The 17,804-nt window shown below is 42.1% G+C and overlaps 1 protein-coding gene across 1 annotated transcript in view; it reads right to left on the minus strand.

The window, feature by feature from the left end:
• dync1h1 (dynein, cytoplasmic 1, heavy chain 1) overlaps positions 1 to 17,570 on the minus strand; it is a gene marked incomplete at its 5' end in the record, with an annotated part of 21,244 nt that extends 3,674 nt beyond the window's left edge. The window contains 28 exons of the mRNA XM_015389484.1: positions 1,857 to 2,040; positions 2,119 to 2,336; positions 2,436 to 2,606; positions 2,691 to 2,804; positions 3,597 to 3,720; positions 3,800 to 3,860; positions 3,943 to 4,054; positions 4,166 to 4,326; positions 4,418 to 4,493; positions 5,948 to 6,122; positions 6,197 to 6,291; positions 6,366 to 6,500; positions 6,602 to 6,855; positions 8,488 to 8,638; positions 8,725 to 8,871; positions 8,957 to 9,110; positions 9,194 to 9,321; positions 11,124 to 11,336; positions 11,423 to 11,638; positions 11,715 to 11,832; positions 14,544 to 14,739; positions 14,892 to 15,012; positions 16,140 to 16,259; positions 16,340 to 16,513; positions 16,599 to 16,803; positions 16,892 to 17,106; positions 17,202 to 17,363; positions 17,448 to 17,570. Coding sequence (XP_015244970.1) covers positions 1,857 to 2,040; positions 2,119 to 2,336; positions 2,436 to 2,606; positions 2,691 to 2,804; positions 3,597 to 3,720; positions 3,800 to 3,860; positions 3,943 to 4,054; positions 4,166 to 4,326; positions 4,418 to 4,493; positions 5,948 to 6,122; positions 6,197 to 6,291; positions 6,366 to 6,500; positions 6,602 to 6,855; positions 8,488 to 8,638; positions 8,725 to 8,871; positions 8,957 to 9,110; positions 9,194 to 9,321; positions 11,124 to 11,336; positions 11,423 to 11,638; positions 11,715 to 11,832; positions 14,544 to 14,739; positions 14,892 to 15,012; positions 16,140 to 16,259; positions 16,340 to 16,513; positions 16,599 to 16,803; positions 16,892 to 17,106; positions 17,202 to 17,363; positions 17,448 to 17,570 — 4,323 coding nt within the window. The remainder of the gene's footprint in view (positions 1 to 1,856; positions 2,041 to 2,118; positions 2,337 to 2,435; positions 2,607 to 2,690; positions 2,805 to 3,596; positions 3,721 to 3,799; positions 3,861 to 3,942; positions 4,055 to 4,165; positions 4,327 to 4,417; positions 4,494 to 5,947; positions 6,123 to 6,196; positions 6,292 to 6,365; positions 6,501 to 6,601; positions 6,856 to 8,487; positions 8,639 to 8,724; positions 8,872 to 8,956; positions 9,111 to 9,193; positions 9,322 to 11,123; positions 11,337 to 11,422; positions 11,639 to 11,714; positions 11,833 to 14,543; positions 14,740 to 14,891; positions 15,013 to 16,139; positions 16,260 to 16,339; positions 16,514 to 16,598; positions 16,804 to 16,891; positions 17,107 to 17,201; positions 17,364 to 17,447) is intronic.
• Positions 17,571 to 17,804: the final 234 nt, after the last annotated feature.

A 17,804-nucleotide genomic window follows, 5' to 3' on the forward strand; every position in this document is an offset into this window, starting at 1 on the left:
ATTATATTGTGGAACGAAAACAAAAATGGCGTCTTTGGTTAATTAAAAAGACAGGTGTGTCTATCCAAAATAAGGAGACAAAAAAAAACGGGTTCAGGCAACAGTTCAATCGAGGATAAGATTTAACATCACAGCCGGGTGGACGAAGAGACACAATCAGCGGATTAAATCTGTGGAAAGAAAAACGGAGTCATGCAACAGAAAGAGGGAGAAACTGGAGGATGGCGTGAAGGAAACGGGAAGCTGGTCGCCTAAAGGGATCCGGAAACTAGTTCCTTTATTACAGAAAGGAAAGAACACGTTTCAAGAAAGGAAATCTGATAAAAAATGTGTTTTAAAAAAAAGCCCAATCAAAAAAGGTTTGAAAGCGTCGTAATGAAAAAGGTTTAACCTATATCTTTTAGATTTTATTTTATATAGTCAGTTTTCGTATTTCATTTTTCAAAGGTCTCTTTCCAAGATGCATTTTTAATATTTCAACATTTTCTGAAAAAGAAATACTAAAAATATTAAATTAGTAAAAATATCCAACTGTAAAAATGTTTTTTGAATGTTGCAAAAACATTATAAATCACTAAAAACAAATTTAACCTAATAAACTTTTTCTAAACACATTTTCTTCTTTGAAACATGTTCTTTCTTTTCAATAATTCTGGAACATATTTCTCTCCATAAAGGGGGAGGGGGGTTCATGGGGGAGGAGGCGGATATCTCAGCAAAGCAACAGGATGGCTGTGAAATACAGCTGCTGGAGGGTGAGGAGCCTCGCACCCAAACCTTCACATCCAGCGGCGATGATGGAGCTAGGCTAGCCTGGATGCTACATGACACAAGGCTGCGACTGGATTACAGATTAAAACCCTGACTGTCACTGAGATGAAGGGAAAGATGACAGATTATTAGAGGAACACTTCAGCAGTCGTTTGATTGATGATAAAACCTCCAAAAAATGTTCTTTTCACTGAATAAACTTAGAGCTTTAAACGATAAACCGTGAATCATCTTTTGTTCTTAAAACGAACAATCAGTGAAGTTTGGGATTAGAATATTCTGGCTCTTTTCCAGTCAGTCACCCCATCAGGGAAAAAGAAAAGAAATTAAACATGGAGGACGTAGTTATGAAATGTTTACAGCTTTAAAAGGTCGAGTTAGTCGTTTACTTCTGGATGAAGAATGAGAAAGAGGTTTAGTCAGGAAGGATGACGACGGTCTGAAGGTTTAACAACGAGCTGAAAATGATACGATCCCTGAAGGTCAGGAGGGTTTTACTTCCGCTGCATTTCCCCCTGAAGAATCTCACTAATTGATTCGGCTTAAATCTTAAAGTTAATATCTAAATTAGGGCTGCAGCTCTAAACAAAAAAACATCTTAAATCCATTCTAAATGCATATTAAATGGTTAAAATGTAAAAAAAAAATCAATTCAGAAGTTCTGATAAACAGTATTAACAAAAAAGGGAGTTTTTTTTTAAATAATTTATGCTAAATGTATTTCCATTTTTACAGTTCTGGCTTAATTATTGGTCTGAGTAGGTTTTCTCTCTCCAGCTCACATTTATTCTATTACTTGATTAATTATTCATTTAATTTTATTGAGTCAAATTTAAGACCGTAATTTCTTGATTATGACCACAGTTAGTCCGTCATTAAATTTGAACTAAAATGATGGAGGAATAATCTCATCTAATCTTCCTTATCTAATTTTCTTAATCCTAAACATTTGTAAAACCAAACATGTTCATGCTGACGGAGGCACTTTCTGCATATATTTCATTATGTAAACATTGAATCCTATTATTTATATTGATAAAAATAAACCCTAAAATGAAAAATTAAAAGATAAATTCATTGAGAAAAGAAGTTAAAGGATTTAGAAGTATGTTTGGTTGCGTTAAACTCTGCGTCGCTGCAGAGAACGGCAGTGATGGAGGCCTACCCTGGGTGGTGAGCAGGACCTTCTCTGCGTTGCTCGGCAACCCCAGCCAAGATGGAGTCTGAGTGTCGGGGAGCATCTCTACCCAGTGCATGAACTCTTCTCGCCTGGAAACCAAATCTGGGTTTACATCTGGTCTCCGTCTTTCTGTCATTTTGTTTTCAATCCCGCTGGAGGTTACCGACCTGATGCCGTCGGGCATTTTGATGTCCTTCTGTCCGTCCACCTTCAGAGCCAGTTTGAACTCGCTGTCGAAGCTTCGCTTGGTGAAGATGCGATCCAGGAAGGTGATGAGGAGCCGCTGGTCGAACTCGTTGTCGATGCGGCCGCCGTAGATGGACTGGGCCATGAGGGTCTTGAGGGCGGCCCAGGGGATCTTATCTGGAGCGATGTTCTGACGACCCTGCGTGTTCGGATAAAAACAGAGCAGGTCAAACCGTCGCGTTCCTTAAGCTACAAGTTTCTTTCCGCTGTAAATAGAAGGCGTGTCATCGCTGCGAACCTTGGCGGTGTCGTCCAACCAGGTGTCTATCGTGTCACAAGCAGAGCGGAGGTCGGACTCTCCGAACTCGTATTTCTTGGACCAGCCGAGCGGCGCGTACCGCAGGCGCTCCTGGATGACCGCATGGAACCAGGCCAGCAGGAAGTAGAGCCGAGCTCGTTCGTTGGGGGCCTTTAGAGGAAAGACGATTAAATGGGTGAAGAAACCAACTTCCTGTTTGAAAGCCGTTTCACAGCTGATGTGTTTTTTTCTTACCTTGCACATGCGAGCCACCGGGATGCTGCTGAAGGTCCGGAGCATGTTGGCTTTGACTCCAGGAGGAGGTTCGAACACGAAGATACGGCCGGCCCGCAGCAGGTTCACCGGGACCTGGGAGACACAAAGATGTACTGAGGATCCTTAGACTGCTTCGATTTACAGGGAAAACCATTTGTTTTTCATCTGCTATTGAAATGTAGGTAAATAAAGATAAAAATCAAAACAAAAACTACTTTAATGTGAAATGAATAAAATTTTTTAATTTGGGGATTCTTCAGGGTGTGTTACTGGGATCAATGTGTTTTCCTTATCTTGAATATTTCTACAATTCAAACGGTTTGAATATAGAAAAATATGTATTGTGAAGGAAACAAACTGATTTTAGATTATTGAATCTTACGGAGTAAAATAAATAAAAATTTCACTAAATAATTTCAATATATAACAAATAGGGCTAAAACTATATATATATATATATTTATTAAAATTTTGCTTTAAGATAAATATTAGTCATATTAATAAATATTAATGTACATATGCTCTATCCAAAACTCCTCAAGTGGAAAAGTTTAGAGTTTAACCTTATTTAATTTTGTAAAAAGTTATCTTTAAGGAACCTTTGGCAACCTGATTATTGATAATTTAATTGAAAAAAAGCTAGTTTGCACCTCTAAGCGAAGTAGTCAAAATAAAGAAGAAAAGTGCAAGATTCAATGTGAAAAAACACAAACTTTTGATTGTGAAAGGGGTGAGCTAAAAAACAGAGCTGGGATACAGGAGCTAAAGCTAATACTGATAGCACTGATAGCACTGATAGCGATGCTATCCCCAGTCTCTACAGTCTATTTAACCTTCTTTAGCTTCTGCTCAATTTAAGGCTTATTCTGAATAATAAGACTCTACTTTGGGGTTGATCTCCATTGTGAGGAACAGCCTGAAGCTGGCATGAGGCTGCATGGAGTGCAGCTTCTTCTCTAGTTGCATCAGCCAGCCGGGGGCCAGGTGGACGTTCTCCAGCATCACCCACCTACAGGAGACCAAACAACACTTTAAATACAACAACTTCAGATGCACATCCATGCAAATGAGTGAGCAAAGTTAGTCACCTGCCAGACTTTACGGCAGTGTTGATGTCTCTGTCGGCCTTATTGAAGCCTTCAGCTGAACCTGTGGAGACGCCACCGTGCAAATGTTTAATACGCTTCCATCAAGCCCTTCATTTTGAGGATAAGTGAATCAAAGGCGTTACCGATGGACACAGAGGTGATCTGCTTGTTCTGCTCAGCAGCCAGATCTCGGACCAGCCCGCTGGCGTCGTAACCGGGGACGGAACACATCAGGACAGGAGTGCTGGGCTTCACCTGCAGACGCAGCAACAGAGCGGTCAGCGTTTTTCTCTCTTCAAGGTTCCTCTCAGCCAATTAGATTAACTGGTTTAAAGCAGACCCCCACCCCACCACTGGAAACGGTACCTCGCTGTCCACAATATTAGCCAGGTCAAGAGGCTGCTCAATGATGCTCATGAAGGTGTCTCCCAGCACTTTGGAGACGAAGATGTGGGACATGGCCAGCAGGCGGTCGGGACGGAAGGCCTGGATCAGCAGCAGCATGTGGACGGCCTGACCAATGGGAGCTGAGAACAGAGTGAGTAACCACAGATCAGCACGGATCACGGATCGGTTCTTAGCTCATCACTCATCACGACGGCGGATCGATCTACTGACTCGACTGTTTCTCCTCCGACCACAGGTAAGGAACCGCCAACTCTGGAGTGTTGCTCTGGACCCACATGAAGAATTGCTGAGGGAATAAAGAGATGAAAACATGGATACAAGCGTTTTACTGGATGAGAAAAACCGATTCAATCGTTAAAACCAACTTTTCCCTCAGAGGTGTGCAGGTAATCTACACCTAAGGAGCATCTTTATTATCATTATTATTTTTTGGTAATTGTTTTTGGTGCCGCTCGGTGTAGGATGTATTGCTGTAAGCCCTACAGTTTGTTCTTTGTTTTTATTATTACTATTGTTATTATTTTTTGTCTTTGTTTTTTTCTTCTTCTTTTGGTCTCTGTAGCACTTTGAGATTTCTTTGAAATGTAAGGTGCGTTACAAATAAAATCTATTATTATTATTATTATTATTATTATTATTATCTTTAACCTGAGGTGAAACATCTAAAAGCTATGGAGTGAATTTTGTTCCATTATTTTTGAAACCAAGGAATATACTCCGTAAACAGAAATGTAAAAAAAAAAAAAAAAAGATTCAATCTGTAAAAAGACACTTTGATCAGATTCTATACCAAAAAAGGTTGTAAGAGTATAACTTCAGGTTTTCTAGTTTCAAATTGTTTTATTTCTAGCCATTTTTTTTTTCTTTTAATTTCTCTTCTTCCATTAAGAACTTTATAGATTTCACAGATCATCTTCTGTTCACCTTTAAAGAAATTTTTATTGGGTGTGTTACGAGTGTGTACGTCCTTAGCTGGTATTTGTTTCTTATGTGTATTTATGGTTTCTAATGGCAGCTACTACTATTACCTATGCACTTTTGAGTACATGACTAATTTCTTCTAGGGGACAAAGTATATTTTAGTCTATTCACTACCTGGGGCGGGCTTTCGTCTGGGGGAAAGGAGCAGACCATTCCTATTGGTCTGTTTTGGTCTGGGTTTGAAGTTAGACTATAATCTGTCACTAATTGAAAAGAATGACATATATATAAAAGCATCAGAAAAAAACGCAATAAAAATATTGAAATATGAAATCTGTTTTAAGACATTTTGAAAAAATAAAATAACTTTTGAATTTAAACATAATTGAGAAAACAGCCAAGTTGATTAAAATCCTTTTGTTGATTTTTAATTTTTGTATTGCAATTTTTATTCTAAATTAACAACCACAAAACATGTTTGCTTGCAGCAAAAATGGACCAATTTTCCCTCCGTACATGCTTGTGGTTGATGTGGAGAAAACTCAAAATAAAACTTGTTTAAATAAGAAAAAATAAAGAGGCTTTGGAAATGTTTTCTACACAATGTGCGATATTCTAAGCTTGTAGTCTTTGTTGTAGAGACCCCACGAAGTAGGCAATAATATTAGTTACAGGCTGGAGAAGTGCTTAAGAGCTGCACACACTGTTCTGTGAGGAAAATAAGTGCGTTAAGCATAATCCAGCCTTTAATCCCACCACAACCCAAACAACTGAAGCAGTAAAGATGTGATACAAAGAGCAGCTCTCATCACTGCTCACCTCGTCAGCCTCCACTTTGGCCACCAGGTCCTTGAAGGCGGGCAGGTGGCTGAGTCGGACCATGGCCTCGCACTGTTCTGTGGTCAGACCCTTCACTTTGGGCAGCGCCGTGCCCGTCAGGACGATCTCCTTACCGCGCAGGTAGTGCTGGAATTCTGCATCATACGGCGGCTCGCTGGACAGGAAATAATGACTGGTTTTATCTCATACGTTCCCATCAGTATGTCGGATAGTTTGAATCGCTCGTACCTCGTTATGCCCTTCAAGCTGATCTTAGCCAGCAGCATTGCAAAGGTGATGTGGTCCTGGTGCAGCATTCCCCGGGCCACCCTGTTGAACACCACCTGATTTGACACAAGATGGACGTTAACATCCGTCACAGGAGGGAGGGAAGCGACTGGTGGTTTGTTCCTCAAACCTGGAACAGGTCTTTGGTGATGAGAGCAAGTCTCTGCGAGTGATCGCTGATGCTCTTGAGGTTGGCGTTCTCGTAGAGCACGGTGTGGTACGTGTCCAGGAAGAAGTGCAGAGAGTACTGGTAGAGGAAGTGCATCTGGAAGGAGACGTAAACCCATCATTAGATTGGATCCTTTGCTATGAAAACAAACAGATTATATCTGGTTTATCCTGTTGGCGTTTTTGCAGAGATGAGACCTGGTTCAGAGCCTCCATGGTGAAGTAGATGCTGCTGCAGGCGGAGGACAGCGTCAGATACTGCTGAGACACGGCCTCCACCTCGGCCATCACAATGTCGGTCTCCTCCACCTTCCTGGTCACCTCGGCCGCCTCCTTCTTCAGGTTCTCCAAAGTGGTGATGATGGTGTCGTCGTCAAGGATACGACCCTTCACCTCGTTCAGAGCCTGCAGGAGGGATTTTTCCAGCTGCCGGAGACGCAGCTGGAACTCGCCTGAAAGCAGCAGGAGGAGAGAGACTGAATGAAGACAGCTGGTGGAGACGGGAATCTGCTTTGATCTAAACCATCGACTGCATCCCGGTTCCTTGGTCTTTAAGATGAAGGTTAATCTCTAATGTTCTAACCGACCATATGTTGGTCTGACATTAAATCCCATACTGCAAAAAACTGAAATCTAAATAAGACATTTTTTCTTAAAATAAGTCATTTTTTTCTAGAATTGAGGAGATGAATGAGATGCTTTGCCAATGGAACAAGACAATTTACATCTAAATAAGAAAAAATAATTACATTGTCTTATTTCAATAAGTAAAAACACTCATTTCATTGGCAAATCATCTTATTTACCAACACAGATTAAGGCAAAATGCACTTAATTTAAAACTAGGACTTCCAATATTCTGATACTACTTGATCTCCCACTGGCCATCAGTTTAATGGGTGACATTTTTCCCCAAAGGAATACATGAGAAGTGATGATGTCATAAACTGAAATATTTCTGGTGTGCGATTTATTATATATTTAAAGGCTGCATTATATGCCATTATTATCCGTAAAATAAGACTATTTTACTACACAGGTTTAAAATTTGAAATTACAATTTTATTTACAGAAATTGATTACCCCCGAACATTTCCCCCAGACCACCTTTTCACATTTATAAAAAACATATAAGTGTTTTTTATTTTTGTGCAGCGCCGACGCTCCTGGCCCTGATTTCTTTGCCTCACCAAAGCTGCTCTTCTGCAGCGTAGTCTGCAGAGCGCATGTGGTTTGCACACAACTGTTTTACCAGTTCAAGGATAAAATCTCTGCGTCAGACGGTGACGTTCAAACAGCTCCTGAACAAAACCAATGCGTTTATAGCTGCCATGTCCAGGAGATCGTAAAATACAGCCACAGGCCACCTTCCTGTTGGAGCTTAATTATTAATTTAAATAATTATTAATTTGACTAATCATCTAATCCGACACATCCACGCCAACCTGTGTGTGATTAAAGCAGACCAGGGGCTCCGGTTTGGCTTTTGAGCCGCCGAGTAGACCAGCTGAGGTGTGGACAGTGCTATCCAAAACTTGAACAAAAGTTTCACTATTGCCTGATGTGGGTCACCGATGCGTCTGCGCTTTCCCATTGGTGGCTATGGTCCTTGGACTCGCTGTCAGAATCTGATCCACTTCCCACCAAGTCCTCCTCCTCATCGGCCTCTCCCTCTCCGCCCCAATCGCTATCCTCAATTTGTTGAAGCATTTCTAAAGCATGTTTTGCTGTCAGATTTCTTCAGAGGCCCCTTTTTCCATATTAGCCAAAGAGTTCTGGGTGGAATGTTGGTTGCTAGGCAACGGTACGGAACGTCAATAAACCAGGAGAAGAATTTAAAATGCAACTAATAGAGCTGTCAAAATTAAAATAGAGAATAAATACAGAATAAACTACATCAATATGAAGGAAATGTAGAAACAGGAGAAGTCAGGTAACATGAGCAACAGATGATTAATGTAAACAAAGTTTTTTTCCGTTTAAAATTTCAGAACTGTCAAAATGGCGGCCTTAAGAGTTCTAGTGTTAAATCTTTACTTCTTTCTAGATGGTCTGTGCAGTGCATTGCTTCCTGTCTGCCTCACCTTGCAGTTTAAGGAGATCAGAGCGTTTCTCGTCCACGTCGGGCCGCTCCGCTTTCAGGACCTCGTTGAGACACTGACTCTGAAGGCTGCTGCGGGTCACCGTAAAGTTCACAAACGTCACACGAGAGCACAAGTCTGGCGGGAACTCGACCTGTTAAAAAAACAGGAGCAAGTTGTTCATTGGAGATCTGACTTTTTCATCCAGGCCGTTTGCCATGGAAACGACTGCCTCCTTACTGTTGGGTCTCGGGTGGAGAGGAAGATGACAAACGATGGAGACAGATCGATGTCCTGGTCTCCCAGGGTGATGAGGACACGCCCTCCGGTTCTGCGGACCTCTCTGTTCAGCACTGGGTTCAGGATGGGGTCATAGCTTTCCACGTCCTTCAATAATCAAAATAAACAAAGTTAATGATTTTTAGAACTCCTGTATCCGACGTGGACAGGATGAAAAGCCTGCAGGACCCACCTGGACCAGCAGCGGGTTTCCAAAACGCAAGGCGCTCTCCAGGTTCTTCCTGAAGGCGTCGTCCAGGAAACTGGTTCTGGTGATCTTGCGGTCCTTGTATTCGTTCATGATGAACTCAGTGGCTTGGCCTGACGGGTCGATTATCAGAGGATACCTGAAGGAGAGACGATCGATCAGGATTCAACTCCAGATGCGTTTAAACGACCTTTTGGTTTATTTGGGAAGACGGGCTCTGACCTGTTGAACCGTTTGAGCATGATGGCGTTTTCGGTGCAGAGGTCGTCTGCAGGGAGGGAGTTGGCCTGCCAGCGCAGCCTCTCGTCTGCATTGGACAGGTACTCCGTTCTGGCTATGTCTGTGCGGAACTGGGGGAGGAATTAAAGCCTGTGAGTGTCTCAATCATTAAGAACCAGATTGAAATATAAAACACAGACACGTCTCAGGATCCTCAGGAAAGCTTTAAAGAAACAACCTGTGAACCATATACCACCTGGTTTAAACCGCCAGCGGTACACGGCTGTTTTATCCACAAAGGTGGGCCAAGTGGGTTAAATATGCTGGATTTGAACAGATAGAAGCACTGAATGGGTGACCATGCAACGCTTAATAATGTATCTCTCATACTTCACTTTAAAACTCCTTGGTAGACAGTTTATTTTTTGCCTTTTTCATGTAGACCTATCTTTTCCAAGTAGTTAGATGTAATTTATTTAACTTTGTATATTATGTCTATAATATTTATACACTCAAAAAATAATTGTGAGTGGTGGTAGTTACATTTTACTGAAAGTAATTACCACTTTATTGTAATGCTCTCACAAAATGGGACATAAAAAATGTCAAACAGTTCAGCATTGTCCGGTTACTATGGTAACCTGACGCACTCCTTCTGGTCATGTGTTCAGCTTCACTCATTCTGGAAAAATTTTTTTTAATTTTTTTTCAGCAGCTTTTGGAAAAAAATGGGATCCAGATCCTCTTATTGCCATCATCGGGATCTCCAGTGCTTTGCCACCAGCCACTAAAAGTGAGAAAATGGCTGTCTTGTTTGGTACGGTGATTGCTAAAAGATTGATTTTGAGATTTTGGAAAAAGGACTCTGTGCCCATATTTGATTTGTATATATTTGAACTAGCAAATACTCTGCATCTGGAAAGACTGAGACAATATAACGAAGTTTTTCATGCTTGTGGAATGCTTTGGATCAATTTATGGAGTTTTCATCAGGTTGTCTTGATTGTGTTAAGTGTTCTATGATGTGCTGTTTTGTGAGGGTAAGGGAAGGGTGGGGATTTGATCTTTTATGTTAACTTTTGTATATCCATTTGGAAAATTTAATAAAGAAAAAAGAAAAAAAAAAAAGTTCAGCTCCTCATTGGGACATAATCCATCAATACTTGTTGTTCTTTGGTCAAAAGAATCAGAAATGAAAAATGATAGAGATTTCTTCTGGCAAAAATATACAAGTCTCAGGTTGCTGTTTTGGGTGAGTTTATTTTCAGCTCTGTGTTAGCTTATTATCACTCCAAACCCAGAGTTTCCCAGTGAGACCAGTCATCCTGTAGGTCGCATTGAGTAAACCAAGTTGCTTCTCTCACAGCCAGGTTTACGTACAGTAGCAGCCATTCAAAATGGCGCCTCCCAATGGCAGCAAAAACCCCTCCAGCTTCCAGATACTGGTCTTCTCATGGGCATGCATATTTTTAAATCTGACTTTCACTGAATTACAGGGTCTGACCAGGAGATGAGCTTCTCTTTAGATCTTGATGTCCACAAATCATGATAGAAAGAATATTTTAGATGTTTAAAAAGGGACCAGCCAAGGCGCCCATCAAGGAAAGTAGGGAAATTATGAATGGCTACTGCTGTACTCCCTCCTCAGCAACCTTAAACCCTGACACAGTGACGCTTTTGAAAATGACTAACATGAGGTGGCACCCAACAACAACAAAAAACAAAAACGCTGGGCAGGGCTTATGGTCAGCATTGATCCCTATGTTGTTGTGCTCAAGGCAAGAGCGGCACTAGATTGTATTGAAGCAGGAGCACCGGAATGCAAAGACAAAGATCTTCTGCCCTGATCTGCAGAGAGACTAAAACACGCTCTGGTTCAAAGACAGAAACAACCTCAGATCTAGTTCTCTGGTATCTTAAAGGAGTCAAATACCTGAATGTTGGCCTGCTGCAGGTGATGAGACCAGGTTGTGAACAAGTTCTGCCTCATCTGCTGTTCAAAGTAGCCGGCGTAGGTGATGAAGGCGGCGGAAAGCAGGCAGTCTCCTGCGATGGTGGACATCTGGTTCTTGAACGTTTCGCTGGTCTTCTCCCAGCGGTCCCTTTCAGCGGAAAGGCTCTTCAGCAGGGCCGTGCTGCGGTTCACCTGCAGGGGCGGAGCAAAACCAGTGAGAAAACAAACTTCCAGGACTTTCTGTTTAAATGAGAACTCCTCAAAGAGGAAAGGCGTACCTTTGCCTCGACCGCAGCCAGATCAGCCTTGATGGCCTGGGCCTCTGAGATGAGCACGGCATACTCCTCCTTGTAGCGGGCGATGCTGGCCTCCAGATCCCTAATCATCTGCTCCACCTCCTCTGCTTTCGTCTTGTTGTCCGTTGCATCGTCTTCCAGCTTCTGCAGCTCGTTACGCAGAGGCTCCACACGTTTCAGCATGTCAGCATAATTAAGCTGAAGGGATGAAGCGTTTTTGTTCATCGCCTGTGCTTTTACACGATTAGTTTTCAGATAGTTTAAGTTTACAGACCTGAGCAATCGCCCATTTCACCATAGGGCCACATGCCAGGGAAGCTCTGTTGACCCCTTCGTAGTTGTAGCTCGGGTTGGAGAGGTAGTTCTTCTTCATCTTCTCACGAATGGAGTCACTGAAGAAAGTAAAAAAAAATTTAAAAAGTTATGAGTTTAAGCAGAAGAAATGTGTCAGCAGTAACGCTGCTTAAGATTGCTCAGGTTTGCAGAGGTACAATCTCCAGAGAATCCCCGTCACACCGTGACGATCTGGCAAAAACGCTGGCATACATTGAATGAGTTCTGGGTACGTTTTGATTAAGTTGTGAGCACACTGAAGGACGCTCAAACACGCTAGAACACATCGACATACAGCTAATATGTCGAGAAATTTTTAGCACGCTCAAATTTTCCCGATGTATGCCAGCGAACGCCATACGTGGGGCAGAAGTTACAGGAAGTTATTGATCGTTAACATCAATTAAATGTAAGTTACTCATAAGTCATGGCATCTACTTTACTCAAAACCTATGAGTAACTTTTGCATAACTTATCAAGAACTTCTCTCCAACGCATATCAGCGTATCTGACGTGTTCCAGACGAGTACTGAACGTGTTTCTAACTTCCAGCTACTGTATAATGCCATATTGGCAGCGTTTTGGTATAAAAGGGGTTCACAGGAGGAATCCATCAGTTCTCCTCCAGACTTCATCGCCATCATAGCCAGAAGGTGAGTGTGATGGATCCTCCCTGCGTTCACACCCACCACCTACAAACTCCCTAGCAGACATGATCCTCAATCTGCTGCAACTGCAAACCTTCTGTCTTTCTTTTCTTTTTTCCCATTCTTTTTTTTTGGCAGGCTGTAAACAGCAGCTAGGTTAATAATGCGATCAAAGACATCTTTTTATGCAGGCTAGGCACATCGCTGCCCCCCCTAAGGACACTGGCTTGTGCCTCATTTCATGGGAATTACGCTGCCGTTATGCACAAGTTAGGCTGTCAGACATAAGTTCTGGACTTCTTAAGTATATGGCAAAAATGGAAAAAAATACACAGAAAGTTCGGTGTATGCCAGCGTTTTAGGAGATTCTGGGACGTCAGGCTGGTTAAATCGTCAAGATGTGACTGGGCCCACATCTGCAATCAGTCGGATCAAGTAATTGGCAATTAAAAATCAAGAAAAGAAATTAAATCATAACCAGAGTTCCTGAGCACGTCTTGTTTCAAAATCATTGTTCAAAACAGAACATTTGTTGGTGGTTTTCAGCCTAGTTTAAAATAGAAAACAAGGTTTAATACAGTTGAAAATCCAAATGGAGGTTGAGGTTTCAAAACCCCCCTGCTTGTCTCTCCCCCTTTACACCAGCTTCTTTAAATACTGTGACATCATGAAGGAAATGTCTTTAATAATCCTATTTTTTCCCCCAGACCTGTTAAACTGTATAAACTAGGAACCCTGCTTATTCCTGGTTGCATCATTTCAATGTTTGAAAATCTAATCCTCTTTCAGACCTAATTTCCTCAGAGGAAAAGTTGACGACGCTGCTGATGAAATTCTCTATAATAATAATAACTTCTGTTTTTTTTAATTCAGGTGCAGGTAAACCCGTATAACTGCACCTGGAGTGTTGGTCATGGCCCTCACTTTTGCTAACCTGACTCCGCCAGATGGATTTGCTCCGCATATCCATCTGGAAACCTTCCGTTGAAGTAATTTTGGGAAGGGGCGAAAATACTGGTTAGCTGATTGGCCTATGTTGGTGATAGACGGGCCAAATAAACCAATCAGATCAATGAAGCATATGACGTACTAACAGAGTGACGACAAAAACACAACCACAAGCCAGGCTACTCTTGCCGAAACCAGTCGGGAGTAGAGATGTCCCGATCCAGGTTTTTGCACTTCCGATCCGATACCGATATTGTTTTTGGACTTCCGATCCGATACCGATACTGGCCGATACCAGTCTATCAGAGCATGTATTTAAGTTTAAGTTAAACTATTTGGCCTTAGTTGTAAGACTCATGTTGAAAAGGGTTTTAGTACTCTTGATAACATCTAGCCAGCTAAATTAGGTGAGATTGAATAAAACACAATGCTTGGTAACAACAAACTTACCTGTTTATTAAGAGATAAACACAAACTGGACAAAATTATGAATAGCAATCTAATATTGCACAGTGAACAGTAAAACCGTAAACAGTTAAAGGTGCAAGTATTAGTGTAAGTTTTAATAAAAATGCAAAACAGGGGAACACTGGCGCAAAAAAGTGGAATGGATCGTTTCAATCGGCGAAACTGGAAAATACGGACCGGATTTTTTTTTAAAAACTGGATCGGCAGTCTGGATCGGCATTTTACATGCTTTGCCGATACGCATTTTTTTGCCAATATCGGCGTCCCGATCCGATACGTGGATCGGATCAGGACAAGCCTAGTCGGGAGAAGAGCAAAAACATCTTTTCCTCTGAGAAAAGCCTCCAGAGCAGTGTTTTGCTCTTCTTTCAGTGAAGAAATACTCTGTAATTCCGATAAACTTGCTTGATAGCCACGCTAACGCTAGTTTCATCGGCTGAAGCCGCCATGTTCTTTAGACTGAACTGTAGCGCTTCTCGTTGCGTCACACTTCAACCCGCCTCAAAGCCAACGCTGATTGGACGTTCGTTTGGTGAACGGCTCCAAATTTTCTTTAACGGAGAGTCTCCAGACTGATCTGCGAGTGAAACCTTGAAAGCTCGTGAGATCAGGATGGTCTCATGAGGCTACTCTTTTGCAAAGTCCTACTGCTTAATAGAACTCGTACCTAACAGAGGAAGAAAAAAAAAAAAGAACTTTTGTTTCACCTGATTTCTTCAGCTGAGAAGTTAACAATGGTTGGGATGAAGTTCTCCCTCATGATGATGGAACGGATCTGCTTCCAGTCTGTTGTGCTCTCTCCCAGCAGCAAGCAGATGGACTCCAGAGCCAGTTTCACCGCTGCGGGTGGATTGGCCATTGAACGCACCTCCACCAGGTGCTGCTTCTTTATGGACTTAACGGCTATCATTCCAGAAAGCAATGGGAAAGAAAGGGAGGGGCAACAATGGAGGACGAATGTGAACAGAGACCTGGAGGTTAGCTGGGAACAATTCTACTCAGATAGCTCTATAAAACTGAATAAAACAGCAAACAACATTGAAAGCCAACATTACCATTCTGAGCCTCGATGACGGCCGGCTCCACCTGGTCCAGGTCCTGTTTGACACTCAGCTGCTTGTCTTTGATCACTTCCTGCTGTTTGTACACGGCTTCCTGGATCTCCTGACTCATCACCTGGAATTCAAGGTAGAAGCAGCATGAAAATACTCATAAAAAAAAAAAAAAAGAGTCAGAATTTTGAGATTAAAGTCAGAATTCTGAGAAAAAAGTCAGAATTCTGAAATTAAAGTCAAAATTCTGAGCGTAAAGTCAAAATTCTGAGAAAAAAGTCAGAATTCTGACTTTTTCCTGTTTGTAATAAGTTTATTGACCTGATTTTGTTTAGTTTTGTGTTATTTTTATTAGGATTCATTTTATTTCATGTTTTTCTTTTTCTTTGTTAAGAGAAAAAGGAAGCAGAAAACGTTTTAGTGTAGCCACTGCCAGGCTATTTTTAAAGGAAAAGTCCGGTCACATCCAGAATACAAACCTCTGAAAGTACTTTAAGTATGAAATTAATAAATATTGTTCAATAAATAAGAGTAATTTTCAATTGGGGAGAATTGCGCACTGCACCGTGACGTTTCCTTTAAGGGCAAAGAATAAACAGTTCATTTCTGATCTGTTTTTCTGGCTGCTTAGATATTTCCTCTATGAACCAATATCGCTCCTCTAACGAGCTCAGAGAAGATCCTTGTTTATTCTTCGGCACTCCTGAGCTCCTATTATGGCTAAATGCTTTTTTTGTAAATTTTTTTATTGATTTAATGTGTCCGTCTACTTGCTCTAAATGGATTAAGTGTGTTTCAAGAACCTATCTGGTGATGAAACAGGTTGGTTTCCTTTGAGTTTTAGAAATCTTTTTCTCTTGTTTTTCTGTAGCAGCGTTTCTTCCCGTCAGGATAATACCATTTCCATATTGAGGGAATCGCTGGGGGTCTGTCCAGCCTAATTCATTTCAACTAGGTATGATTGGCAGGACTACGCGTTTTTTCGTATGATCGGACACCAAATCAGGTCTGGTCTGTCTCTGCCCTCTTTCTAACCACTAAATGCTAAGTGTAATTTGACAGAGCATTAGCACCATGGTGGCCTCTCACCTGGTAAACAGCATATAAAACAATTGAGTGATGCGTTCAGGAGCATCAAGTAAACTAAACTTCTAGTGAGTTAGATGAGGCAGTGAAGGGCTTTAACTCATAATCCACAGCAGCTGTTCTATTTTCTGTTTTCCAGCCCAGAAGACGTTTCCTCCTGTCTACCTTTTTCTTCTCAGCCTCCTGCTGGTCTTTGACCATCTTCTTCAGCTTGTCGTTAGCAGCTGCGTTCTTGGCTTCCAACTCCTGGCTCTTGATCCTCAGATCACGGCGAAGCTCCTCCACCTTGATGGAGACATTGATGCAAAGAACTTAGAAAGGAAAACCTTTTAAACTCCTGCTCGTCTTTGGAGCGGGGTTTCTACCTGATCGACCGTCTCCTTGATCTTCCGCAGACCAACGTTGAGATGCATCTGCTGCTCCTCCAGCTCGCTGCGCTTCTCATTGAACAGGTTGGCGTACTGGTTGATGAAGTCCAGGTAGTGGCGAGGAGTGATGGCCATGGTGTGACCTCCACGCTTGGCCAGGCGGTTGTTAGCCTGAGTCATGAGGCGACAAGCATAAATTTAGCATTTAACCAAAGACAGACTTGTCGTTTTTATCAGCTTGAGACTCTGCTCTCACCTGGTGGAGAGTCTGGTGAACAAACACACAGCCGTTGACGATGGCCTCGCGGTGAGATGGCGGCTGCGGCAGTTTGTCGTAGACGATGGGCATATAGTCTGGAACCTTGTAGTTGGGTTTCTCCAGATCCATCTTGCTGGTGAACTCCTTACCCACCTGGTACAGTGCCTCTGTTGACCAGTCTCCAAACCAGTTCAGCACGCACCTAAAGTAAGGAGAGGCCAGATTTAAATGCTTTCAATCCGCTTTTTATCTAAGTTAATCTAGCTTGTGTTTGCGACGAGTGTCTGTACCTGTTGAAGAGGGCAGGAGATGTGGCAGCCCGGTCCTTCAGGCCTTCTGACGAAGGGTTCATGGTAAAAACAACATGGAGGTTTCTGATAACCTGGCTGGTGAACCACTTGTAAAGCTCCTCGTGAGTGTCGAGCATCAGCCCCTCTTTCTGGGCTCCTTCCTTACACTGAGTCATCAGGGTGGCATATTCATCCCCTTCAAACAAACCAGGAACCTACGAAAAGCCCCCAGATAACCAGAAACATTTAGAAAAACATCAGTTTAATTGTATAAAAGCAGACTGAGCTGCAATGGAAGCAAAGAAGTCACCTCTCCATTGGCCAGCAGTGTGTTCATCCTCTCCAGGAAACCAGAGTCCAGCACGTTGGACTCATCCATGATGAAAGCGATCTTCTCATTCTTGCACCCTGAGCGTCGCAGCACTGTGCGAAGGTCTTCGTCAAAGTCCTCCCCGGTGTACTTCCTGTGGACCTGATGGCACCAAATATGAGTCGATAAATACATATTTAAATGATTTAAGGAAAACGATGGATTGTGGCTTTTTACTGCACCGACCTTAATCTGGTAGACACTCAGTCCGTTCATCCAGGCCACGAAGCGGGAAAGTGTCGTTTTTCCGGCGCCGCTTACTCCGATCAACAGCAGGTGACCCTGAGGCTGACGGAAGATTCTGCAAATGGAAAAACAAGGTGGATGTTTCAGACATTTTTATCCCAAATGTTTAACAAAAAAAAAAACAGCCTTTTAAAAGGCAATAGTCACATTATATACTCAAAAACAAAACAGACCAAAAACGATTTGATCCTTATAACATACGGCTATAAACGACAAGAATCCATCCTAATAGAAATTAGATCTTTTTTTAGCCTTAAAGGTATAGAGGACGATCTTTTATTTCCGGGTACTGTTGGA

The sequence above is a fragment of the Cyprinodon variegatus genome, unplaced genomic scaffold (genome assembly GCF_000732505.1).
Source record: "Cyprinodon variegatus isolate N-32 unplaced genomic scaffold, C_variegatus-1.0 Scaffold462, whole genome shotgun sequence".
NCBI lineage: Eukaryota > Metazoa > Chordata > Actinopteri > Cyprinodontiformes > Cyprinodontidae > Cyprinodon > Cyprinodon variegatus.